Raw genomic sequence first — 27249 nt, 5'->3', positions numbered from 1 at the left:
TGCTGTGTTTTGGCACTATTGCTTCCACTCTATTTTCAAGTTACAGTAAGTGCATTCAAATCACCGCAGATTGTGATGAGACCGATCAGAGTAGCCTGGTCATTATTCTTGTTCCCTTAACAGTAGGGGGCACTGGTGCACTTGCTTTCCTATTTGTCTTGAGGCAGTGTTGAAGCATCACATTTGACCATTGTTTATTGACAACTGACACCACATAAACCCAGTTATTAAGATCATCAACATGGTTTGTTAACAGGAATGTATCAAATGGCCTGGATATTTCCCTTGCAATTTAAAAAAAAAAAAAAATGGCACTGCCGGTAAGGCATGATGTTGTGCTTTGATCCTGAGATGTTTCATCTCTTTACCAGAATCCATTTTCATACAAGCAATTACTCACAACACTGCTGGAAATACTGTATGACAAGAGAAACAAAGACAGTGTTTCTAGAATAAAACCATTCCCAGAGAGGTACTTTGCCATTTGACATGAAATCTAAAAACAATATATCTGCCAACAGTACAATTCATCTGGCATTGTTTTGGATTGGTGTCTGCCATTATTTCTATAAATAGAGATCTTGAACTTTATTGAGCCCTCATTTCTACTGCCAGTGACAGGCATGCGAGGGTAGAGGCACACGCACGCACGCACACACACACACACACACACACACACACACACAAACCACATAAGCACAGTCCAACAGATGGAGCTGGTCCTATGAATCGTCTGTTTGGCCAGCTCTGTTGCACATGAGTTTGGCTGCCAGCGATCCGTATGTCAGAGTCTTTGCTTCAGGCTGGACTTTGTCTGTGTGCCTTCTCCCTGTGAACATGGACCGCAGAGCTCATTAGATGGACCCTGCTGCCAGGACGGCTGACATTAGTGGACAGATAAATCCAGGGTCACTGCCTACAGATTCACACTGCCGCTGCCTGCTAATAAATGGACCGTACTTGGCACTAGGGTGTTAACGGAAAAAAGCACTTTTAAGGCAGAAAAACTGATCAAAAGCTTACCGGGGATTTTATCCATTGCGATAAAGGTTCGCTCTTGATGCTTTATTTTTGGTCTGTTTCTGGCTATCAGGAAAACTCCAAGGAAAGACAGTAAACAACTGGGGAAAAAAAAGTTTCAGGGAGAATTAATGTCAGTTTTGGTCAGTGAAATAAATAGCACAGTAGCACATTTGTAATAGGCTGTAATAATTGGCATCCTGATGAATACTTGCCCAAAAAGGAACATGAAAATGTTGAGTAGAGCCAAGCCTTCAAACTCCTGATAAAATACTATCCCTGCAAAATGAAAAAGTACATTACAACACAACTCATTTCACACAGAGGAATAACAGCATGTGTTGATTATCTCTAGCGCTTTGTGTAACAGTCCTGCAAATCCTAGTACACATGCTATTGCAGGCAGAGTTGATTATTATTAACTGAAGAGTTTGGTTTCTACAAATGAGAAGCAATATGAAAAAATGTGCACCGGCTCACTCATCAGCCCTGACAGTGTCCAGTGGCACTCAGAGCAACCAGTTCCCTCCCATGACCTCCTATCAATCATACATTTTTCTGTCGGTGACCAGACTTGCTTCATTTGTCAGGCTGAAAAAGCAACAGAGCGGCAGCAGTGAGTCACACATTCACCCCTAGGTGCAGCCCACTCGGGTAAATCTTGGCCACTGGACTACTCTGCAGGAACAACTAGAGGTTAAGTGCCTTGCTCAAGTGCATCATGATGGTTGTTCATGAGGGAAGTGAAAATAATTTACCCTCTGCTCACATGCTCAGTTTTCTAACCTGTGGCCACCACTAAAATAATAATTTTCATCCATGTCTTACCAAGGAACAAAGTTCATCTTTTAGGGAAAACCCTACCTCAGATAATCTCACAGTATTATGCATCATCAATTTGTGATGGTCATTCCAGGAGTTATACTGTGATCAAATGTTATAATTTATGTTTTGGTGTCCTCACTTTCCCTCAACTTGCCTTGTTTACTTTGATTACTGATTTCCTACGCTCCAACAACTCCCCAGAGAACAGACATGAAGTTTATTGTGTTACGGGTCATCCATCCATCCATCCATCCATCCATGCATACATACAGAAATAATGAACTAATGAATGAATGAAGGGGGGTTTGGATCATGTTTGCTAATTGTTCTGTTCTGCAATAGACATGTCACAGTAATAAATAATAGATGTTCATTTAAATATTTTGCTTTTATTTCTTTGTTTCTTTTTTGCAGCCTCAAAGCCTATTAAAATCTGCCTCAACAAAAGCAATGAATACTACCACGCAATAGTTTTACACCCCTAGCCGTTTTAATTTTAGACTTAAAGTGGGATGGGGCTGTGATCCTTTATTTGGGCCAAAGAATTATGAGAGGACAATGGAGCTGAATTTGTTGCTTTCAGTTGTGGGTCATATCACAAGTGGTGGAGAGAGCTACTGCAACAAGGACAGTGATTCATGTCTAGTGGCCGCACGGCCCTCTGGGGCTTTCGAGGCTACTGTTGGTGAAGAAATTGTTATCTTGAATTTCTCCCTGTGTAAATGTTGACCAGAGGTGCAAAATGGCGAATGTAGAGAGAAGCCGTTTGCTCTTATTTGGCTGCTCTTACTTTATCTGGAGGGTCTGGCATCAAAATCTGGTATTTACTTTTTTGATAGTCTAGATAGCTGAAACATGTTCTGCTATTAAGCTGCATTTAAGATATGCTGGAAATATCATGAAATGTCAGATTATCTACATTTGGGCCTGGGGATGCAAGGCACAGCACCAGCAGCTGTGTTTTTAACACTGTGAAAGTGCTGTAGGGTGGATTTTTCCTTTAGCACTTAAATGTTTTTGGGAAACCCAATCCAGACTGAACCGGGAACACTGTTACAGCAGGGATGACAAAGGCCTGACCTGGCAGCATCCACATGCTATAAATACTGTAGGTCTAGGGCTTTTGCTGAACATGGGACTCATGAAAGTTTCAGATATAGAGGTGAATCATCATCTTGACTGTACTTTCTGCTCCACTGTGTTGCATCATGAATCGATTGCAACTGTTGCAGCAAGTTTTGCAGCACATCCTCATCAGAAAATTTGAGTCTGACTGAGAAGAGCTGTTTTTTTTTCTTGACATATTATCTTTCCAAAAATGTGGGAAAGCAAAACGCAGTCGGCACAGCACATCTCACAGTGAGTGACAGTATAAACGTCTGGCATACCTGCAACAATGGCGCTTGCAGTGAAAAACACAAAGTTGATAGGGACCACCTCGGTGGCATCAAACATTTTCATTGCCTGATTGAGAAATCTGTTGAGAAAGAAAAGGAAGGCCATTCAGTTCTGATTTGAAGAGTGTAGTGACTACAATGACCTTGGTTACAGAGACACTTTTTCAGCAGTCTATTCATCCATCATAATAAATCCAGTGCGGCAACAATGGCACTGCGTCCAGTATATTTTTTTACACTCTACATTTTCTTCAGTTTGGTTGAAGAATTGAAAAAAAAAAAACAAAAAAAAACAAATTGGATCTCGCCTGTGGAGAACATAAAGGACTTCAGCAATGAAAAGTAGGCAGAAGAAGGAGAAAAAAAAGAAAGATACACAGAAGTAGAAAGAGAAAACCTTGACTAACTTGATCTGGAAGGCGCAGGAGGCAACCATGACTACGAGCATGACGTAAAAGATGGGGTAGATGAGCTGCAGATGGCCTTTAACAGACTCTGTGATCATCCCCGACACGGCTTTGACCGAGATGACTGTCAGAGAGGCTGCAGCAACACACAAGCAACAGATTCTCTTCAGAAAAATGAAGATGCATGACTTGCAGTGTTGGATAGCTCTCCAACTGATTCATGTAGATTTGTAGGGGTGGCTGAGGTGAACACGATTAGCCTGGGGTGAGTGGCAGAAGAACAAACTCAAGAGTAGAATGCATCACAATTTCTTGTTTTTAAGAAAAAGCACAGGACCATGACACAATTACAACCAGACAATTATCATAATAGCATTGCTTGTAATTGAGTTAAAGGGGATTATTTCTATCTTCCATTCGGCTTTACTTTCCTTTTTCCACCACCAACAACCATCCCTTTTTGGAAATTATAATAGAGCAGCGCATTGGTTTTTGGTAGCCAGGCAACCAAGCGACCTCTCACTACGTAAAATGGTTTAATCCATAACCCCTGCCCTCAATCATGCAGTTTCCACTTTTTCCTACCGAGCAGGGCCACCAGCAACATCACAATGACAATGTGCTTCACATTCCTCCTCTTGTACAGGTAGAGCAGGACGCAGAAGATGACGACCTCTATAAACTGGAGGAAGAGGTGGAGAGAGAAGGAGTGGGGGTACAAATCATTAATTCAGATTCTGTTTCAAGTCAAAGCAATCCTATTTCCATTTCAAAACCCATTTATCTTGCAGCGACGCGAGTGCCATCTGTATCACAAAAAAAGGGGGGGATCTGAGAATCATTTCCAATCCCACCACTCTTGCAGACTGTCTTATCCGTATAAGAGAGTATGCGGGCAGTGAGCGCGGTGCTTTAATTGAAACAAATGACCGTGGCAGAGAGATGAAATGAATTGCCAGTCTTTAATGAGAGGGGCCCGGGGCTGTCCTTGTGCGTCAAATAACACTCAGCTGTTCAAGGACCTCTGCTGTAACACGGCGGAGCTCTAAATGGATGGAGAACAAGAAAAGAGTACAAAACTATAGAACTGGAGGAAAAAGGGCAAGGCGTCCTTTAATGCTGTCATAAAAACACTTTCAAAGATATGCATGCCTTACTTTAAGATCCTCTGTTTCTTTGGATCCATAACCAAGTTCATTTTGACATTATATAGGCATCAATACTCATATATAAAGACCACAACAAATAAGATCCTAAGAAAATATGAGAAGACAGTGATAGATATTTCCTGTTCCTAATGGTTTTCTAATGATTAATCACCATCTTCTATTGATCGCTTATCGGTGGAGGGTGTTCCTCTATAGCCTGATGAGTATTCACAATGCATTGCCAGGAATGGAAAAGAGCATCCCATTTGGTGCACTATCAGTCAGTGCAGTCAGAGGCTAAGACAGTCTATTTCCCTGGTAAAACATCCATCCGTCCATCCGTTTGTCTGTATACTTCCATTATCCATTTGAACATTTGTCTTGTCTTTTGTTTTCATCCTATTTTTTCATGTTTGCATTGTTCAGCAAATAGGACCGGATTCAGGGGTGGAATGTGAAATATGGCTGAGTGAGACTCTCTGTGCCCTGAATAATGATGGCAGCGCTACACAGGGCAGACATCCAGTGTTTACACCACTGGCTGGCACCCCTGATGAGCTGCTAGCTGTTATCCTTTTAGGTTCAACTTGACTTAGTTTGATGGCTCATGAATAGTGAACAGGCAATTCAATTATCCACAAACGGAAAAGGAAATATTCAAGAGTGAAATCTGGTGGGAGATTTGGTGTCAGGTAAATTGTTGCTGTCATGGAGATGGTGTTTTACAGTCGAAAAGCAATTTTTACAGACCTTGGTTGTCGTCCATTAGCTTGCACCATTTATGTAATTTCATGCCAAAATATTGTTGCTGGGAAACTTCCTGACTAAAAGGGCACTTGTAGTTCTCTAGATGGCAGCAACACGGTGTTACAGGTGTTATTTACACTGGTAAAAACCAGGTTGTACCCTTCAATTTGGAAAGAGAGGAACATCGAAGTTCTCTATCTGCCCCTTTTTGTAGGAATTATAAAAGTCTGCTTTCAGCATCGTCCATTAAAAACATTAAAGGTGTATAAGGATGAAAAATAATATCAACATCCAGAGCTAAAATTTACATTTTTGTGATGGCTGGTTTTGAAGGAGAAAAAACACTTTGTTATAGCTCTGTACAAGATAGGTTACTATGGCAACGGCTATGTTTACACCATCTCAGCCCAAGGCAAAATTGCAGTAGGATAACACATGGGTGAGTGTCCATGTGTTTTCAGACCATAGGGTGGGGGCAAGTTTTTACTGTGATTTATTTCCAAAAACACAGACAGGCTTTTACTCAACAAACTCCTCTGCGCCTCACTAACTTCAGCAGCTGGAGATCTGGGCTCAGCCCTCAAACAACAAGCACCAACACTCCAGGATCTTTTATGGAAAGATTATTTACATTGTCCAGCCTCTTGAATACTGTTACAGAGGATTAACAAACATGTTATACTTTATTGATCCCAAATTGGAAATTCTCCTTTTTTGCTATTCTACAGATTATTCTACAAGGAAATACAGACAACAGTATAGTGGAGAGAAGGTTGTAGTGTACATATTACTAGTTTCAGGAAGGAGTGTCTAACTGATTACATACCAGGTAAACCAGGAAGTGCCAACTGATGGCATAGTACTGGACCAGCTGAGCCGTGATATGTGTGGAGGTGTGTGGGGCAAAGGTCACCAGGAGGTACGTTCCTGTTACTGCCAGGGAGCCACCTGTGGAGAGAGACAGGGGTGTTGTGAGAACATGAGACAATTGGCATTGAACCATCCTGCTAAGTTTCCCACTGAAAACCTAGTGCTGCTTTTAAAATTGGTTTTACACTTAAATTTTAAAGAATTTGTGTGCGCAGTCTGTAAGCCAGGCAGAACTGAACAGACTGACTGCCAGGTATGTTGTTGAAGACATGCGACCTTTGTCAACAGCTGCACAGCAAAATTGAAAAAGTGGAGATTATTCAAACAGAAACAGCAATATACATGGCTCTGTGTTCCTGATTTAAATTTCTATTCTGCAGTCGCCCTATTCACCATGTCATTTAGCATCAAACTCACTAAATTGTGGCTCTAAACCATTGTTTTGCGTAAAAACAATGTAACAGCAAAGGCTTGTTAAAGAGATTGGTGCTCTGCTTTCCCCTTCCAGAAAGACAGTGCAGTCAGACTTTTTACCCAAGATTGTGTGGAAGAGTAAATGTTTGAGTTCCAGTCCCTGCCAATCAAACCTGAACATGCTTTCTTTTGTCACAGGATCTGCCCACACTGACACAAGTCAGTTTGTCATAATACAGCTGAACTCCGGGATGTTATTCCTAGTGTTACATAACATCAAAGCAGCATTCATTAAAGACATATTGCCTGTCACGTGTGTAAATGTCCTCAATGGTTCTTAGGCCTGAGTGTGAGTTTGCTTACCAACAATGTCAGACGCACGAACTGTTTCCTTGAGGAAAACCACAGATATGACGGCGCTGGCTGGAAAGAGAGAATGTATTCATGTTAGTTCAACCTGCAGTCGTGGCATATGACAGCCACCAACCATGGTTTACTAATCTATAACCTAACTCTAACACATCTGCACAATCTGAGCCATGCAAAAAGCAGAAGAGCCTGAGATGCCACACAATTTGATGCATGGAATAAAAATGGCATGCACTCTGATACACTCTGAAGAAAACTGAATACATAGAGAGTTTATTTTTACTTCATATTCTCCTGGATTGTGTTTTCATGCAATAAGTCACAAGCAAGGTCAGATGTTTGACTGAATATTGACTGGAACAACATTACAATAACGTCAATAATGTTTCAGGCAGACTTTATTGCCGTGGCTGTATAGAATTCGATGGGGAGTAATCACATTAGGAGGTGTTTATACACACAAAATAGATATACACAAATACACACACACACACATACACAGTGTTTACCATGTTTGTATTGATCAGCAGACATGGCTGTAATAATATCCAAACGAGCAAAACTCAGTGTGATAAAATTCTGTCAGAGCCTTTAGATGAATGGAGCTCATTAGGGCTTGGAAACACCAGAATCAAATTACTGGAGGATGAAAACATCACAACATCATGCTATTCCACGCCCCATTTTTATGAACCCATTCATCAATAACGTTGTCAAAAATTGCTACGCTGAAAAGCTATCAGTTTCACATGAGCTAAACCTCAGATTAGTCTTCTTAATGTTTCCCCAGGAAATGCATGGAGGCGAGGCGGATGAAGAAGCACACAACGTTTGGCTGTCACAGAGGCAGACATTGAGACAGACAAATACAGACACAGGCAGATAAACAGGTAGATGGAGGAATGGATGGCTACACGGGCAGACTAACTGCCTGGCTCAAAAATACAAACTGGCAGATAAACAGGCAAGCCTCCCGACAGATAGACAATCATATAGACAAACAAACACAGGCAGGTGACAACAGACATTCATAAAGAGGGCTTTCAGGTTACACAGCAGACATCTGGCAGCCTCCAACACTGCCTACAGAGAGGAACATGCTTGTTAATGCATATTGGAAAACACAGGAAACATTGTGCCTTATGAGAGTTTTTCTTCAAAATTTAAGTTAAATGACCAAAAACAGTACGAAAATGTTATAAAAGCAATCCCACATGATGTCTTATAACTTATATCAGAGTGTAAATCTGCATTTTCCTAAGCGTTTTGGTGAATGGACATGCTCTCACTGATCTAAAATTGCCATCACAATCGCATCACAACATCACAAACTGGAAAGCCTTTTTCGAGGAATTATATCCATTTTCATCAAACAGAAATTCAATTTTACAATATTTTTTCCAAAGCTGAAGCTGAGAAATTCACAGCAAAAAATGAATGTTTCCAGTTGCACCAAAAGTGAAGGAAGACAACTTTAAAATTCTTAATGGAGCAATGGTGCGAATTTTCAGACTCAACACAATTAAACTGATGGTCATTGTTGCGTTTTTGACAGGGAACTATCATTTAATCACTGATACATCTGTTAATTTTTTGTTCAGATAATGCGTTATTTGGGTGAAAGGTTTTGCACGTTGGGGAACATATTTTGAAGTAAGTTTGCATTACTGATGTCATGTTAGCACTGCTAGTGGCTTACTTGAGGACAGATGACTGTTTTCAAGCTATAACTCAGTATAGTTGAAATAAATAAATAAATAAATAAATGCAATATAAAAAAAAACAAAACAAAAAAAAAACACCTTTAGACTGTTTTGGGGTCCAGAGTAGGGCTGAGACATGACAAAAGCACATCATTCAGTTCATTAATGAAACGAACTAAACCCACAGCACAACAATCTCTTCCAGGTATCTCTTTTTGTAGCCAGGTTATTTTGTGATTATCTGAGCACAGGCAGTTCTCTAATGGACCTCCATGATGGTGCTAACTGTGGTTGCTGGGAGATGTTGGGCATAACGCCGGTACTGCCTGGCAAACAGGCAGCCATGCAGGTGTAAAGGTGGAGAGACTGAGGCAAACTAATTGTCTGAAAATGTGGTGTCTAGCGGCTGTGGCTCTATCACCATCACAAGCAGAGGAGCTACAAATAGAGTCAGTGCATAATCAAATCAATATGGCACAGAGCGAGAGTGTGCCTTGGCATGGCAGGCGGATTTCTATAGACACAACATGCATGTTTAACACAGGCTGTGCAGCACGCCGCTCACAGAGATTACAAATTTAATTCACAAACAGATGGTTACAACCAGAGAGCCAATTTGAATGAAATCTTTATGAACCCAAATCGTGAGAAGTCTTACTACTGGCTTTAATGAAAAGCAACAAATTGACATTCACAGTGTACTGCCTCTAAACCTGCCAACTGAATTCCACCTTCCAAGTTCGCCTGATGGTCACGACTAAATCATCCTGAAAGCTTTCAAAGAAACACATGCAGCGCATGCCATGTTCAGCAGACAAATGACAACATTTTACAGTTAAAATGGAAGATTATTATGAGGACTATCACTGAAATCTTGATGAGCCACTCAGGTGTTTAATATTTCATACTGTGAGCATGTTCAGATACACATTTAGGACTCCTCCTTTGCCTCTGGGACCAGCTCTAACAAGTAACCATAGCAACTCCATACAAAGTGAGATTTACAAGGATTGCTAAAATGAGAAATGTGGCAACAGGGACCTCTGGGATACAACGAGTTCTGCCATTGCTCCTGTGTGTGTGCGCATCTGCGTATGTGTGTGTGTTTGTGTATACTCGTGTGTATCAGAGCTCTCCTGCCTGTCGACGTGGTCTATCTCAGATGTGTAGTAATGGAAAACTCCCTTGGGGGAAAAACACCATGTCAAACATTTTTCCACCACATGGCTCTCTGACATGAAGGGATGAAAGCAGAGAATGTCTAGCTGTCATCTCCCAGCAAAGCTAAACTGTAAGATCTGTCACTAAGTTTGTATGTTCACAATGTCAAGGATGACAAGAAATTTCCAAATGATAGGGGAGACAGTGCAGCCACACTTCAGAAAGACAGCTTGCCTTGTGAAATGACAAGACACTCTGGTAGAGAGTTACTTTTGGTTTTTGCTGAAAAATTCTATTCGTACAGGCTGGATTTTTTTCAAAGTATACTTACAAACAACTCAAGAACGCAGACGATTTACAACAGCTATAAAATGTAACACTGGATTCGATAAGATGGATAGTTGTGGTCTGAATGACAGAATCACAATCCAATCATATGCCAAGCACCACACCGCTTCATGATGCCAGTTGCTCTAAATTCAGTGTGAAGCATGGCCTCAAGGTTTTTTTTTTTTTTTTTTTAATGATCTTATGTATGACACCAACAGGATCAGGTGGATGGTCACCACCTGGCCTTTACTGCAAATCCCTTAGCCTCTATTCTCATTCATCTGATGAAGGTCAGTCGACTGAAACGTCATGATGGAGTGAGCATCATCCATCCATCCATTTTCTAGACTCACTTATTCCTAATCAGGGTCACGAGGGGCCTGGAGCCTATCCCAGCATGCACTGGGAAACACCCTGGAAAAGCTGCCAGTCCATCACAGGGCAAACACACACACAGACAACACATGCACACACTCACATCTATGGGCAGTTTGGAGTCTCCAGTTTGCCTGAACACGTCTTTGCACTTTGAATAATTAAAAATGGTTGCTAATATTCTCCAAATATAATTTTGAAGATTTACGCAGTAGCTCTTGCTATATGTTTTGCTCTCAGCTTGACAAAAAAGGGATCACATACAGACTGCACCAAAATAGGTAAGATATAGATTCACTGCATTCCTGGCAACACCTACATCATGTAGGTTTAAGCTCTTTCTGGTGGGCATTATATCATCAAATGATATTTCTAAAATTTGTGACCTACATACTGGGTTGCAACAAACATATTTTAATAGATCTTTTCCGCAAGTCTTTACTGAAATAAATGGAAGCAAAGTGTTACATATTGCAGTCTTCTGGAAAACTAGCTGATATGCACAACAATATAATAATTTCTGCATATATGTTAAGTCAAATCCAATACTCTTAATTTCGTATGCTTTAAACCTCCTTGCTCACACTCATGATATCTATCTATCTATCTATCTATCTATCTATCTATGTATACATGTACTTCCATACTTTTTCTCATACTTTGAAGAGGGTACCCCATGGGCATGGCAAGGACATAAGAAAGTGATTGAACTAATAAAAGTAATTTTACTGTGTAATGTTAAATTTTTCCCTTCCCTTCCCAATAGCATAAGTATTTCATCTACTTTCTCTGATGTATTTTTAAAACCACACCATTGGAAGACACATGGCACATGAAATGAGTTATAAAACTGTGTAGTTGACAGGTTTTAAGCTCAGTGAATGTCAGTGCCTGTAATGATGGATGTTTTGTGCTCATACGTAGAAAAAATGTGGTTGGCATACACTGAAAAGTTTGTAATCAAACCATTGATCCAAAGCTTTAACGTTAGTGTTCAATTTAATTTAAAGCTAATATTTCCATTGCAGTGATACATAAGAATGCAGACACAGGGCAGCCTTGAGTTATACCTCTAAAAACTGAAAGTTCACCAAAAATAAATGAATTAATAATACAGCCTAATAATATAAAAAAGCCATTTTATACAACTGTGCATGTGGGATTATATACATAATTTGTTAAAGTTAAGAATTCTGTGGATAAAATAAATCCACACTTGTCAAAAATTTAATTAATTGCTGTTAGTAAGTTTTGGAAAGTTTTACTAACATGTGTCAAATTTATTCCATTAGAGAGTTAGTTACAAAGATGACAAATAGATTTCAGCAGCCAACTTCAATATGATCTTTTTTACTGCATTCCTATGCTATGCTATGATTCAAAAAGCATTTCTACACTGTTCTCCCCTTTCCATTCATTTATCATCACATTTATTGTATATGTTCTGTAATGAGATTTTCCTGTGTATAATCTTTCTAGTTGCTTCTGTCTTTCTTCTTTTTCAACCAGTATTTTTGATGTATTAAGATGATTTCTGACCGATGTGCACTGGGATAGACTCCAGACCCCCGATCCCAATAAGGATAAGCTGTTTGTAAATAACAGAATGAATGACTAAATGGCTGACTGACTGACTGAATGAATGAATGAATGAAAGAGGTTGATTTGTTTTGTCAGGTTGTGTCAATATAGTTCAACATGATGTAAACTGCATTTTCCTCATGATAGACTGCTTATGATTTCACCAAGATTACTGAATAGCATGAAAGGACATTTAAATGCAGAACGTGAAGTGGCTGTCCAAAAAAGTAATTTTATAAACCCCTAGTTATCATTTCGGAAGCTTTGATTAAATTTTCTGTATCCATGCGCCCTGGAGATATCAGCTGCTAATGAATGAAATGGAAAAATATTATGGTCCGATAATTTATCTCCAAAAGGTAATATGTAAAAGGTTCACAAATTGGCACTAAGAACAAGGTAATCAATAAACCATGGCCTCTTGCGGCACACTGCTTAATCACAGGTCTCTCTGTTAATATCGATGGGTACTGCAGCTCTGAGATCTGCAGGCAGCTGCGATACAGTCTCTGAATCAGGTTTCTGTTGCTGGCTGGGGATGGCGCTGTCATCCCTAATAGAGACTGGTGGACTCTAGAGATGGAGACAGTAGTAATTGCTCTCCATGGAGCGGCGATGTGCCAGTCAGTGGGACATGGTGGGACAGGCGTATGACAGCACCATCATCAACTTCGCTGTCCTCTTCTCTCCTCTCCTCTCCTGTGCTCTCTCCTCAGTCCATTTTTGTCAGCTGTCTCCATCTTCAGTCCTACCCTCCTTCCCTCCTCTTTCTTTCCTGGCTCCTCTCCTCTCGTCTCCACTCATCTCCTCTCCTCTCAACTACTTTTCCCCGGTGTCCCTTTCATTCCTCTCATCTCGCTCTCCTTCTCCTTCTGCATCTCAGCTCCTTTGTCCTCATCTGCCCTCCTGCTTTCCACTCGTCTCCTAACCTAAGGCCTCCTGCTGGCTGTCCCTCCTATGAGTGTTCACACCACTCTTGGAAGACAGGCACAACAGCACCACAGGAGGGTGTCTGATGTGTGTGGGTGTGTTTGTGTGTGCTTGTGTGTTAGCCTAAAGAGCATTGCTGGTTGACAAAATTCGCTAGACCTCCGTGTTTACACATGACTACAGCCATGTGTGTATCTGTGTGTGTGTGTGTGTGTGTGTGTGTGCGTGTGCTTGTGTGTGCATATGCTCTCCTGTGTATAGTGTGTGTGTGTGTGTGTGTGTGTGTGTGTGTCAGAGTTAGCCTTCAGTTGAGGTGGAGTCACAGTGACAGATGGCAACCTTCACAGCTTCCCTCAGCTCCACTTGTTAGCAGTGAAGACAGACCATATCATGGTTACAGACATCTTCCTCTCCTTCCCCTCCTTCGCCTCTCTTCACCTCTTCATCTCCAGCTTCTCATTAATTCTTCCAGATACTCTTTCAAGAGACACTTGAGCTGCAGATGTAAAATTTTCATGTGCATTTCAGCGCATCGCAAGAGGCCTGCAGCATGGTCTTAAAATGGATAACAATGATGTTACTTGGGAACTAAGCCGAGTCATTTGTATTAACAGTGTGGCTTTAAAGACACTCATTACGGCAGCTTTGCAGACATTTACAAAGCCACATAATTGTTTTGGCAATCAATCGTGTTAATAAGGATTATGATAGGGATGACCTATGTCACAATAAACTCAGCTGATTGTTAACAAGTGTGGTTTCAAATAAAATCATTACAACATAGGCTACACGGAGATTTACAACCATTGGCTAATAATCTTTCTTCTTGTGATAATATGGAAAACTTTTCTTTGTATGAAAAACAGTGTTTTTAATAAGGATAACCATCCAGCAAACTTAGAACTACATTAAATGACTTTTAATAACAGCACAGTCATTGCTACATGAGCTATGCAAAACCAGTTCGTCATATGGTACAGTAATACAGATTCAGATCATTTCTGAAAAACAAGTACAACACTGTTCCGCACAATATAAAATGAACAAGTGCGGCCCTCTTAACAAGATCTGTGGTTTCGTTTAGCATTTTATTCAAACCATTCATCCACCTGGTATACGTAGCTATAGGAAAATCATTTGAACCTTCGGGTAATAGCTGCCATTAATATCCATGACTCACCGCCACCTCCAGTGCAGTGAGTGATGGGTGGCGGGAGGTGGGAACAGAACCTGTTCAATATTTAACCTGTCTTGAGAGTGTTTGCACTGAGCAGCTGCCAACTGCTCCGACCGGGAATGCTTCATTTTGATTGGCTAATGAACACACCATGCTTGGTGGCTCACCTCACACTAGGGGCTGTGAGGTTCATAATTTCTACAAGATGTAACTGAATTAGGAGACTAATGGAAAGGCACACATCCATCCACTGAGTCCAAATATTAGTTATAAACAAGGACTTTTAATAACAAAGTATAAAACATGTACCAGCACACTAAACTACTTTGATCACAAGGTTTTAGGCAGGTGTCATTTTATAGTTTAATAGCTACCAATAAAATTGAGAGACTATTCCCTGAATGAGGGAAGTAGATGTAGATATATGGTGCATAGGATGGAAATAACTCCACAAAATAAAGACCTTTATCTCATTACTAAGTCTCAATACAATAAGTCAAGTCATATTCAGTATTTGAATCAGGACAAAATTCACTTTAACATTTAAAGTGCTACTAAGATTATTTGTGTCCATCTGCAAAACCTTTACTGATAATCATGTCAGTCACATTTTTTTAGGTTTAGCCCTTGCACTTATGAATAAATTAAAGACACCTATACAAATAATAGACCTCTCGTGCTTTTTAGCAATGTGTGTGACTAGGTAAAAACCTCAGCTCACAGATATTTATTTCTCTGCAAATTCTGCTGAACCTGCCCTGTAAGTAAGGACTTTGCGGAAGCTCGGTGAGATCTGTTTATGACAGGATTAGAAGAGCAAGAGCAGACCTCACACGACAATACATCCTGTCGTGCCCCGAGGAAGCGACCTTTTCTTCCGCTTTTATGAATGGAGAACGTAGGAGGAAAAAGGTCGCACTTACCTATGACAGACACACAGCCCAGTGGGGCTACGAGTGATGCTGGGGCAAAGCCGTAGGCGGCGAAGTTCCCGAGCTCCCCGACACCCATGAGAACCACACCGCACCACCACAACACAGAGGTGTAGTAGGGCTTGGAGCCACGCTGAGACTGGCGAACATGGGCATATTTCTGTCAGAAAGAAAGGCAAGAGGAGTGACTAGGGTTTCATCTCAGATTGAGGCATAATCCAGATCACGCAGAGCCAGTAAAAAGAAGTATTAATAACAATACTTGAAAACAGTACTTGAAATAAGAGGATACAACGAAACAGTGGATGTCACAGAACAATCCCAAACACCCCACAACACTCCCTGCAGCTGAGCATTTCTTCTCAGTGAGACGCCCGACATTAAGCAAATCCAAGATGTGGAAAGCTGTACAAGACTCAAATGTATACATCATGATCATTAATATCATTACATCTACAGCCTTACACAGCCTAACAAGCAACAGTCAGTTACAGTGAGAAAGATAACACAGTAAGACACTGGTTATTGGCCTTTTTCCACAATTTTTCACACCTCGGTGAAGCATAAAATGCCAAGGCACAACTGTCATGGCCTCTAAATCCGTCTTCAACATCCTCCATGCCGCCCACACAAACACACCCGCTACCTATGTATGAGGACTGAGTTTGCACTTGCTATGTAGAGCAATAATTGAGCAAAGGACATTGACCAGAAGGGAAACCAACCCATGAAAATAAGCTGTTTTAGATTTTCAGAGTACATACTGAAAGGTGTAATTAGATGTTTTGTTTTGGGTTTTTTTTTATAAACGATTGTTGTTATGGGTTTGTTGTAGCATTAATGTTTTTGTTGTTTCATGATTATATGATTTTAGTTGGTCAGTCTTTTCCAGAGTAATTATGGCTCCAGGGGAACTGCTGTATGGAGGAAGGATTGAATGAATCCTGCAGTGAATCCTGTGTATTATAACAACACAGTGAGAGGGCATGGTAATAATTAAAATCAGATCATATATAATAAATGCAATTTGTAAAGAAATAAGGGTATAAATATTTGATGGGGAGACTGTGTAGTTAATTACATTAATGATATTAAATCCAGTGTGATTTGTCTGATGATACTTTGCAAAAAATGCTTCTCTGTGCTTCTAAGCGGCTGCTTGCAATGCAACTCAAAACACTTTAAGTGTTATCAAAATGTCAAATTCAAAGTTTCAGTTTGACACATTCTTCATCTCAAGGCTTCTTTATTGCATAGAGTCTGCTGGCAGATCACACCAGTTTGTTCGACAGAAAACAAACTGAAAAGAAAAAGCAGGCACCGGTCTTGCTCTACTTTGAGTGTGAAAAAAAAAACCACTCTTTATAGGCATAAAGTGCAAGCTGTGTTGAGTGTCTGCTGTACAGCTGGAGTCCGCCGCTTCCTACCTGTATGTTGAGTGAAATGCTGATGAGGACGTTCCCACATATTGAGATGATGATTCCCAGGAGATAAGTCTGTGGAAACAAACAACAGTAAACAGGCACAAGATTAGACAACGCTGCTCTTGTCGCACAACGACTCCAACACCCCATACTACTCCCAGCAAGTCTTCCCTCCAGCTGTCAGATCTGTCATTACCATGACAACCGCAGCGAACACTGTTGTATCAGCGCGCTATGCTGTTTAAAGGCATTAGGGTGTGTGTGTGTGTGTATGCATAAGACTCACTATGATGTTTGTAGCATCCTCAAAAATTCCCACAACACTAACCCTTGTTCTTTCTCACCGGCAAACACAAACCAATTAGCTCACACAGACACACATACTCACACACCAAAACATTCCTTCAGACTTTATCGCTCCCATAATACGCAACATGTTACACATGCCTGCACCTCACCGATAAATATACAAACACTCAGGTCAGCTTTTCTTGAGCAAGAGAGCTGGGCAATGTTGGCAGAAACGACCAACTACGTGGAGATCAAGGTTTCATGGAATAAAATCATGAAAAGCATCTTTGCTGGCCATTGCTCGTGACAAATTTCCTCCTCACTGTTGGAAATAAAATGCCCATGTGTCACAGTAATAAATGTTTGAACTTATTCCCACCACGCCATTTGTGAAACCTCACACAGCGACCAAGGGGCCGCGTGATGCCAGGGAGATATAACACGCACATCATTTCGTGGGTGACTTACAGCTGAGCTGTATTATTGCTGTATAATTGATGAAAGGCGAACAAGATCATTCGAGAGCCCCATTCTCTCACAGTGTTTCAAGAATTCTCCGGGCGCCCCCCCCCTCCCTTGTGCTTGGGAAATTATTGCCAAGAGGAAATTAAATTTTAGGTCATAAACATACCGGTGGTGGTGGTGGGCGGGCGAAGTTTACAAAGGAATGAAAGCATGAGGTGGGGGTGGAATGTGAATTATGAAAACCTAAAGAAAGAAACTAAATCACTGCAAAAGAAGTGACAGCAGCCAAGCACATCCAAGTATTTATCCCTTGAAAGAGAGGAAGAGGGTGGGAGAAAAATAAGAGGGGGGTGTGCAATAATTTGAAGAGGAAAAAGGAAGTAAAAAAGGACAAGAGACTTAACAATTAACAGCGAGGAGAATGAGAGGGGGCATGAGAGAAGGACATGAAGAGAGTTTGAAGGGGAAGATAGGCAAGGAGACACAAAAGAAAAAGACTATGAAAAAGGGAGATAGAGAGAGGATAGATGAGTCAGATAAGAGAGGTAGTGGGTTTGTTGTCACCAATATCCATCTGAGCTACAATAGAGACAACAGCACTGCCGTCAAACGATGCAAGAATCAATGGAAGAAGCATTCATTACCTCTAAACACATCTTATCACAGTGGCTATTAGCACAATACAGCTATGTTCCACCCCTGTGTCACCGTGCATTATTAAACATCCTCGGTGCTATCATGACAAGAGGGGGTGCTTTTTTCTTTTTGAAGTCACATAGAGCAAATCCTTCTGTCTGGGCAAAGGAAATAGCATTCATCCTCTCCGACTGCCTGCCTCATCTGCATATAAGCAACATCACTGCAGCAGCGTTGCCTACTGATGGGAGCCATGCAGGCTGATGATAGTTCTATTCAACACAGCTCAATAACCCCTGTTTTAATGAGAGTAGCTTCAGGTGTGTTTTATGCAACAGGAGCAAAATAAATAAAATTGTGGGCGTGCAATTATAAGGTTTTGCCTGGTGAAGTGCATCAAAGATTTGACATCTCAGTGGTAAAACTATTTACCTTCTTGTCTCTTTACTCCCAGAGGGTGTTTAATAATGACACTGACATCCCACAAGCATAGTAACAATTTTGACTCAAGAATTTTATGACACTGAAATTTCAAATCCACACAATATCTTTGCTGTACAATGTCATATAATCCATCTGTGATTTAGAATTAGGAATCAATGCTGATATTTTAGCCACACACCTCAGGGGGCACTTCCTTCCTAAAGCACTGACAGATCGTAAAAGTAATCATGCCTCCTGTTTTTACAGTCGTCATTAAAGTCAAGAGCTGCCCTTTTCTCTCAATTAGTTTTGCACTCATTAGCAAATTGACTTCTGTGGAATACAAGAGGAGGCCATGGCTTATTTAAAGTCCAAATGTAAATGATCATAAATCCAAACTGATTAAGAAAATAAATCACTATGTGCCTCCAGCTAGAGAACAGGAAGAGAGTTCCCTTGCTGCCCTGCCAGTCTTACAGTCTTACACTTTTCAGTTTGACAGGAATACCCAAACACAGTAACTTAGAGCTGAGAGTTTAATGATAGGATGATAGGTGTAAGTGACATTTACTGTCATGGTTTTTATAAACACACTCACATACACACACACACACACACACACACACACACACACACACACAAATAAAAAAAATAAAATTCTGCCTTGCAGTTGTATGCCTCTTACTGCAGTGACCATGATGTGATTTGGGTTGCTGTTTATGAACAAATCTCTCCAGTATTTCAGCCCTACCTCTTCATCTTTTCATCGCAAGATCATTTTCTCAGCTTGTTATTAATCCAATGAAGCTGATCTGAAGTTGAAGCCATGACAGTCGACAGTGCTTCAGATATAGATGCTGCAAAGAAGCCACAAATTCTAAAATGTGGTTGCTTCACACGCATCTTCAACACAGCAGCACAGATCTATGCAATCACCACTGAGTCAAGGTGTTCACCCAAATTAGTTATGGCGCTGAAGAACAGCCAGAAAGTGTTTCTGCGGAATATTATGATGTCACAGCATAGTTGACCTTTGAACTTTTGGATATAAAATGCCTTCACTTCCATCACACCATTTCACACTATTGGACATTTGTGTGAAACTTTGTCATTATTAGGGTATGAATTCTTGAGGTATGGCCAAAAATGTGTTTAGTGAGATCAAGTGAACATTTGTGCCAAATATGAAGTGATTCCCTCAAGGCGTTTCTGAGATATCGCATTCATGAGAACAGGATGGACGGGTGGAGCATAATGCCTCCGACCTCATCTCAGGAGGTGTTAAAAAAAAAAAAAAACTTCCTTAATACTAACTGCACAGTGGGAACTCCTCACAGACTCTGATTTCATTTAAAGTCAAGGCACATTTTCATTCTTTTTACTTCTCTCACAAAACTACAAGAGTTTTACCATCTTGATAATATAATTAATCATCATGAAGCTGATAAATAATTAAGGCAATACAGATTAATGGGCTATTTTTGTCCCTTTTTTAAAATTTTCCATATCTACTTATCCCGATTAAGGGGTCGAGGCTGGGGTGTATCCCAGCATGCCTTGGGCAGAAGGCAGGGGAACACCCTGAACAGGCTGCCAGTTCATCACAGGGATTTAATGGGTTATTTCAAATTCCAAATCCTTAAGTCGGGAAATGACCAAACACAGTGCAGTCCCTCACCTCCCCTACATTGGAAGGGAAAAAAAGCAAATTGCCTCAATCTTCTCTTCAGCCGCTGCTTCACATTCACCTTGACACTGGGTCTGATGAGTCCACCGACCCATAACACACCTGCAGCAAGGATGATACCACACAAGAGGTAAACAAGATTTACTCAGTGTGTGTGTGTGTGTGTGTGTGTGTGTGTGTATGATGAGTACAGTGTATCAGCTGTGAACAGGATTTAGGTGGGGGTGGTGGGGGGAGCAGATGTGGGCGACTGAATTATGAAATTCCTGGAGGACCACTACCACCACAATCTAAGAGATGTGTAGCTGGGTATGTGTGTGTGTGCAAGCGTGTGTGTGTGTGGCACAGGCACATGCAACACCAGACCCGTTACTCATATTTTTGTTGGGAAGCAGCCTGACAAGAGCAAAGAGAGTGTGTGTATCGTGTGTATAAAGCCAACAGAGAAAGAAAGATCACCACTGCTGCCTGTAGCTGCACCGTGGTAATTCATGATCAGACAGACAGCATCATCCATCCAGCCAGCCGTGCTCTGGTCAATAAACCACGATCAATAACAGTGTCCAGATTTACAGGACAGAGGGTAAGTGGCCTGCTGCTGTGCCACTTCCCGAGTCCACGAGGAGGCTGCAGGTTGACAGTGAGGGGCCGGGGGCCGGACAATATTAGGAGAATGTGTTTGTCTTTGTGTATGCACTGTGTGTGTGTGAGAAAGAGAGAGAGAAAATGGGAAAGAGAGAGAGGGACAGGGTGTTGAGAGTGTATGGCTGCAGACAGACACACCTAAGGACACTCTATTTCACAGATTTCACACAGGAGATGTAACATTTTGATCTGTGAGGAGAGTAACCTCAGCCGTTATTGGATTCATTTGCCTCCAATCAAGCTTAGCCAAACACATTCGACCTATTGCAATATTTTTTTTTCCTTTGCTCCCAAAAGGCCCAGGATGTGTATATGTGTGTGTGACAGAGTGTATTTTTAGTTTGGGTGGAGTCAAGTTAACTTAGTGCTTGTTCCTATTGAAATATAGGAGGGAGAGAGTGAGAGAGCAAGAGCTAGAGGGAGAGGGAGACAGAGTTTTCCTGCCACAGGAAGAGCAAACAAAGCAGCAGAGCTAGGCCGGCCGGACTGATACACTGGGAGTGCCTCGGCCGGCCAGACAACTCAGCAAACATGACACTCTTGGTAAAGAGTGTCATGCTTGCCAAGTTGTTTGCCAAGTGTCATGTGGAAACGTTTGAATACTGCTATGGAGGTACATGCCACCGTGAACTTTTGACTTTTGCTTCTATTTTCATGTTGTTCACTGCACCGCTATTTGTTCCCTGCATACAATATGTAAACACGAGCAGCGTGTGCGGGTGTGCAGGTCAGCTCCATGTCTCTCAGGTCACCCAACTCTGCCCGCATGAGCAGCTCTAGCAATAACAACTGCCTGACATGGTGGGAAGTTTAACAAATCTCAAACTTGCACACTGTTGCATAAACCCAGGAGGGAAAAGGTATGGGGGAAAAAAACAGCTAATTTAGCAAAGACTATTCTCCTGTGTGGTACTTTGTTTTGCTGACACAGAGCTTTCTCCAAATCTGTAATTTACCCACAAGACCCGCAGGTCACAGTTCAATCCCAAGCCCCACTTTTAACCTATTTGCTGCTCTTCTACTGTACAGCTGCATCACCTGCCAGATGAATAGTTTGGAAAAATTTGTGTGCAATATTAAAGATATGTTCCACGCACTGGGACATTTAGAGAGTAGGAAGACTTCAACATTAGTGACTACAGATGTATAATTAATGTCAATACACTTACATTGTCAGATGTCATCAATTTGTGATGTTCAGTTTATCCCAGCAGAAATTTGTGCCTAATGGTGTTTTCTATCATTTAAATAAATAGGAGACGACAATAAATTGAACTTGACTTGATTACTAATTGGTGATGGTGAACGTCAGTGCAAATGGCGGCTCCAGAAAGAAACCCTTGTTCATTCTTGAGGGCTGAGACCAAGAGTCGATATTCAGCACCAGGTATTTGTAAAAGCTGTTTTTTTTCCCCACTCTTAAACAGCAGTTCAGCTTCATTGGAAACGTCTTAACATGACACCACATCATCTATGTTTGGCCAGTTATCCAAATTGTTTTAGGGACTGTTTCCTTTAAGACTTCAGTTCACGCGTTCAACTAAATAAGTCTTCTATAATTGGCAGGCTCTTTCAGGCCATCCACAAGGGAAAGTTGATTGTGCTGTAGCACTTTTTGACTTAATCAAAATGTAATTAATTTGTCACAGAGGAGTGAGTCTGCCACAGGAGGAAAAAAATAATTTAATTTACCTCTCAAAGACGGACAGCTTTAACTGTACAGTTCCCCCTCAGACGGTGTCATATTGGTAGGTTGAAGGCCAGCTGGCAAATGCCAACAGTAGATACAGCGATAAAGACACAGAATCAGTGCTTTGAACAATATAATCTATCAATTTATTCAGTCCTGCAGACTGAAAATGAATTAGACTATTTGTGATTTGGTGTCCACCATGAGACCCACAGAAGGCACTGGACACCTTGACTGAATACTGACTGGGGCAATCTAGGCAACAGATCGGATAAAGATCCTGTTTCTCCTTACACAACAGAAAGTCAAAAGTCATGACACACACTCAAGCGGTAACCCATGTCCAGTAGTTGGGTGAGCTTGAATGTCAGTATAAACAAAAGCAAGACCAGTTCACACACGTGTGTTTGTGTCTCTGTTTGCGTCCATTAATCATCAAGGCTGAAACTGAGACACGGCATGTCAAAGTTTTGTTGACCACAAATTTTTAGGTTTTCTGTCTCATAACAGAATTAGTACCTTTGATCAGGGGTGCCGCCAGGAATTTTGGGCCCCATGAAACAAACAAACAAACAAAAAAAAAAAAAAAAAAAAAAAAAAAATATATATATATATATATATATATATATATACGTATTTACCCAATGATGGTTTAATAATTTTATATTAGTTTTTACCTATTTTTTGGGGCCCCTGTCAGGCAAGGGCAGAAATTGAAATTGTCCTAACTTTTCCCCCATATACGGCGCCCCTGCCTTTGATATCGAAGCTAAATTTCAGGCAGTGAATTGTGGAAATGTCTTACGTGAATGTCACTGATAACTTTTGGTTGAGCTCCAAGTACCGTCTCATAAGAGCTGTTCACCCTAAATAAACTCTGCACATCTGAAAACACTGCTCAGTGAAACATGGCAGTGGGCTGAGCATCAGGCCCTGATGATATAACACATAAACATCCTCCAGGCACATGCACGTTATATAGGCCTCAGCGATATGGAAAAAACAAAATATCATGATGTCTTTTTTTTTTTTGCATTTCTGCTTTATTTGACAGTCACAGCAGAGAAAGACAGGAAAGGCAAGGGGGAGAGAGAGGGGGTGACATGCAGCAAGGGGCCAGAGGTTGGATTCGAACCCAAGACACTGCAATCAGGACTCAGACTTAACACGTGAGCTCTTATCCTGTGAGCTACTGGGGTGCCCAAGATAGCATCTTTAACCCAATACCTTGAAATCAATATTCTGGCAATCTTGTAGGGGTTATTACTTGTGCTTTCTTAAGATATTTATAAACAAGAGATTTTTGATAAACAATCATTAGTAATGCAGATATGATGACCAAGCAGATAAATGTAAATAATAAAAAAGCACAATTTGATAAGTTCATAAATTTCATCCATTTACTGTAATGCACCCTTTAAAACACAATATTACAAGATTGCAGGAAATATATCTAACCTTACGTCAAGACAGCAATATAATTAATATAATAACCAGTCCTACACACATATTTTTATAACTACACATGTGAGGACAGTCATTGAATACATTCATTCTCTGACCGTCAAAACTCAACTCTTACCTGAATTACCATAACCATGACCTTAATCCTAAATCTAAACACCTAACCATAATCTTTAAACTTTAAAAGACTTTAAAAGATTTTCCACATCTTTGTATGCTTGTCAGGATATTTGGTCCTCAGAGGTATAGAAATGCAAGAACACATACACATGGTATTTTTTCCTAGCTGTCAGTATGCATGATAGGTGATTTTTCAACATGCAAATACTGAAACAAACAAAAAAACAAAAAACAAAAAACAAAAAACTAAAACTAAACTGCATTCCATCTGCAAAGCATGTTCAGCTGCCTCTCTGCTCTCTCTTTCTCAGCTGCCAGCGAGAGCGAGCCTGAATCTGGTCCCTGGATCTAAACGAGAGCTGAAGTGATGGAGGCAGAGCGGATAGAGGGGCTAGCACTGATCCTCCTCCTCTCTCCACTCTCTATAGGACACTGACCGACGGACGGACAGACAGACAGACAGCGTGGTCCTTTGTGTGCACTGACAATAGGGATCTGTCCCTCCCCGGGATGGGCTGATTTCTGGATGAGGGCCTTCAGTTGCTGGTCGGAGGTGTCGGGTACAGAGGGAACGTGGGCGAGAGTTGTGTCAGTACAGAGGCAAAGACTGGGGAGAAATTCAGATATACTGTGTGTGTGTGTGTGTGTGTGTGAAGCAATAATAACTAAAATCAACCATGTGTCTCTTGTACATCCTCATTTCTCCACGCTAAAGCTTTAGCTTATGTGTTCAGTGAGAGTAAGCAACTTTTAGGGGGTTAAAAGCTGAAATTTGGCTTTTAATTTAATAAAAATGAATACCATTAACTCTAATGTGGCCACATCAGCTGTTACGTTACAGCTGATGTGTTTCCAGGTGAGCAAGCACACATTCCCACCACACAGTAATTTTTAGCTGGAAATAGTTTCCCTTTGCCCACCACTTTCATTTCCTATGAAAACAAAAAAAGTTTGTCCCAGCTTATTTTAAAGTCCACTTTAATTTTACATCAAACTTTATGTGTACTTTACAATCTACCAAACAAAACTACCAACACAGCATCCTAACCATTTAGCAAACACTCTTTTGAGATCATATTAGGCGCCTACAATTGCCAAATACAGTATTCGCTAAAGTGTCAGAGCCAACGATCTACTGGAGATGCACGGATTATTTTGGCATCTAACTTTCCAGTGGCAAGGTTGACTAAAGGGACAATCTCCCCAAAACTTGGTGCATTCTTTTAACAGATAAATTCACAGTCAGACCAACGCAAACATCCTGAGATAAAGTGGAAGTGTGGGACAGAGAGATAGACACTGTGTCTGTCTGGGATGTTCACTGGATTGGGCACATTGGGAGGGGAGGGGGGTGCTGGGACCAGTAGCCAGCTGTTCAGGCCTCTTACAGTAGATCTATTCTCTCACAGCCCACCCATAGGTCATTACTCACGCCTCTCACTCCTCCTCTGTTACTCTTTCTCTCTCTCTCTCTCTCTCTCTCTGCATTTGCAATGTCACTCAGCAGAAATGTGGCAGAGAGAAAGCAACACACTGACAGAATGGGAAGATGAGCATGAGGAGAATGTGTGTGTGTGCATGCGGAGGAGACAGACACACACACACGCAATAAGGAGATGCAGGCCATAAGAGGACACACTCACACACACAAATGACAGAGAGAAAGAGCAAGGTCTTATTTGCATACATCACACGACACACACACAAAGAACACACACAGACCTAAAATACACAAAGTCTCCCTCACATTGAGAGAGAGATGGAGAAGACATGACGACATGCAAGCATGTTATGCCACACTCACACAACACACTTGCACATACAGTATAATACACAGAAAGACACACACATATGCACACAGACACCACAAAACTCTGTATGCACATGCATTAATATGTAGAAAGTCAGAGGCAGAAAGAGAGAGAGAGAGGAAGAGGGAGGTTTCATATCTCCAGAAGCTTCAAAAACTAAAAAATGTAAAAGTTCAAAAGAAAGATATGGCCTCCAACACAATGATTTAGTTATGATCACTTTAGAAAATAGTTCTGACAGGTGCCAACACCGATAGATCTCAACCCTGTCAGCCATCCTCATCTAGACTGAGTGCTCATTACCCAAAGAGCTTTAGGGGTTGAGGTTATGTTTTGACTTTCAAAATATTCAACAGACTGCTTTAATCTGCTTTCTGGCATTAGAGTGCAACTTCCTGCTCCAAATGGAGTTTAGGGAGGGAAGTTCCTGCAACTTGTACAAAAAAACTTTCCTCTTATCTCTCTGGTCTCAGCTAACAACTTGTTGCAGTGAAGCTGAACATTTAAAACAGGTTCAGCATGATTCAGGGTCAACATAAATCACACATTCATCCCTAATTACAAGTCATTTTAAAATGATCTTACCAAGCGATATAGTAGTAAATAAAAAATGGACTTCGAATCAAGTTAAGGAGGTGATTATATTGAGTCTAACCATCAATTTAAGTTTAAAAATGTCAGAAAATGCTTAATTTAGCCTCCACTGCAAGCAACTTGCATCTGGTTCATACCGTTTTGATGAATCCATTTATAATATGTTACACAAAAATATTACAGTCAATTGAGATTAAATGTGTTTGTCCACCTTGTACATGGCCTTTTCAATGTTCAGCATTATTTGATCCTTCTGAAACAGACACACACGCGTTGCCAAACAGTTCCTGGAAAGCACTCTTTTTTTCCCTTTTACTGGCTTTGAAACTGTGAAATAAACTCACCCTCAGTGGATTCTCCCGGATGTCCGAGTAAGGAGAGGTGGAGGAGGTCACAGGAAAAGACACATGAGGAGAACTTGAGTTTGCCATGTTTTCCTTATCGTGTAATAAGGAAACACTGGTGTCGCAGATCACAACTCCTGCTCTCTTCACATCTTCGTCCGCTTTTCAGCTTTCTCATCCCATACGCTCCGATGGCCCCATGTCCTTGTCAGTCCAGTGGCAGGCAGAGAAAAAAGTTCCTCATTGTCGCGTTTATGCCACCTTCAAGT

At 41.0% G+C, this 27249-nt stretch overlaps 1 protein-coding gene across 1 annotated transcript; it reads right to left on the bottom strand.

Annotated features, from left to right (window-relative positions):
• Window positions 1-169: 169 nt before the first annotated feature.
• nipal2 (NIPA like domain containing 2) lies at window positions 170-27249 on the bottom strand. Its single transcript, XM_030071690.1, has 11 exons — window positions 26981-27249; window positions 16814-16882; window positions 15378-15546; window positions 7192-7251; window positions 6371-6492; window positions 4235-4331; window positions 3650-3785; window positions 3234-3322; window positions 1236-1299; window positions 1024-1121; window positions 170-829 (listed from the first exon to the last, which is right to left on the bottom strand). Exons 1-11 carry the CDS (start codon window positions 27065-27067, stop codon window positions 723-725), a joined length of 1098 nt encoding a protein of 365 aa, XP_029927550.1. The 5' UTR covers window positions 27068-27249; the 3' UTR covers window positions 170-722.

The sequence above is a fragment of the Myripristis murdjan genome, chromosome 16, assembly GCF_902150065.1.
Source record: "Myripristis murdjan chromosome 16, fMyrMur1.1, whole genome shotgun sequence".
Lineage (NCBI taxonomy): Eukaryota > Metazoa > Chordata > Actinopteri > Holocentriformes > Holocentridae > Myripristis > Myripristis murdjan.
This window is presented reverse-complemented; position numbering and strand designations above follow the sequence as displayed.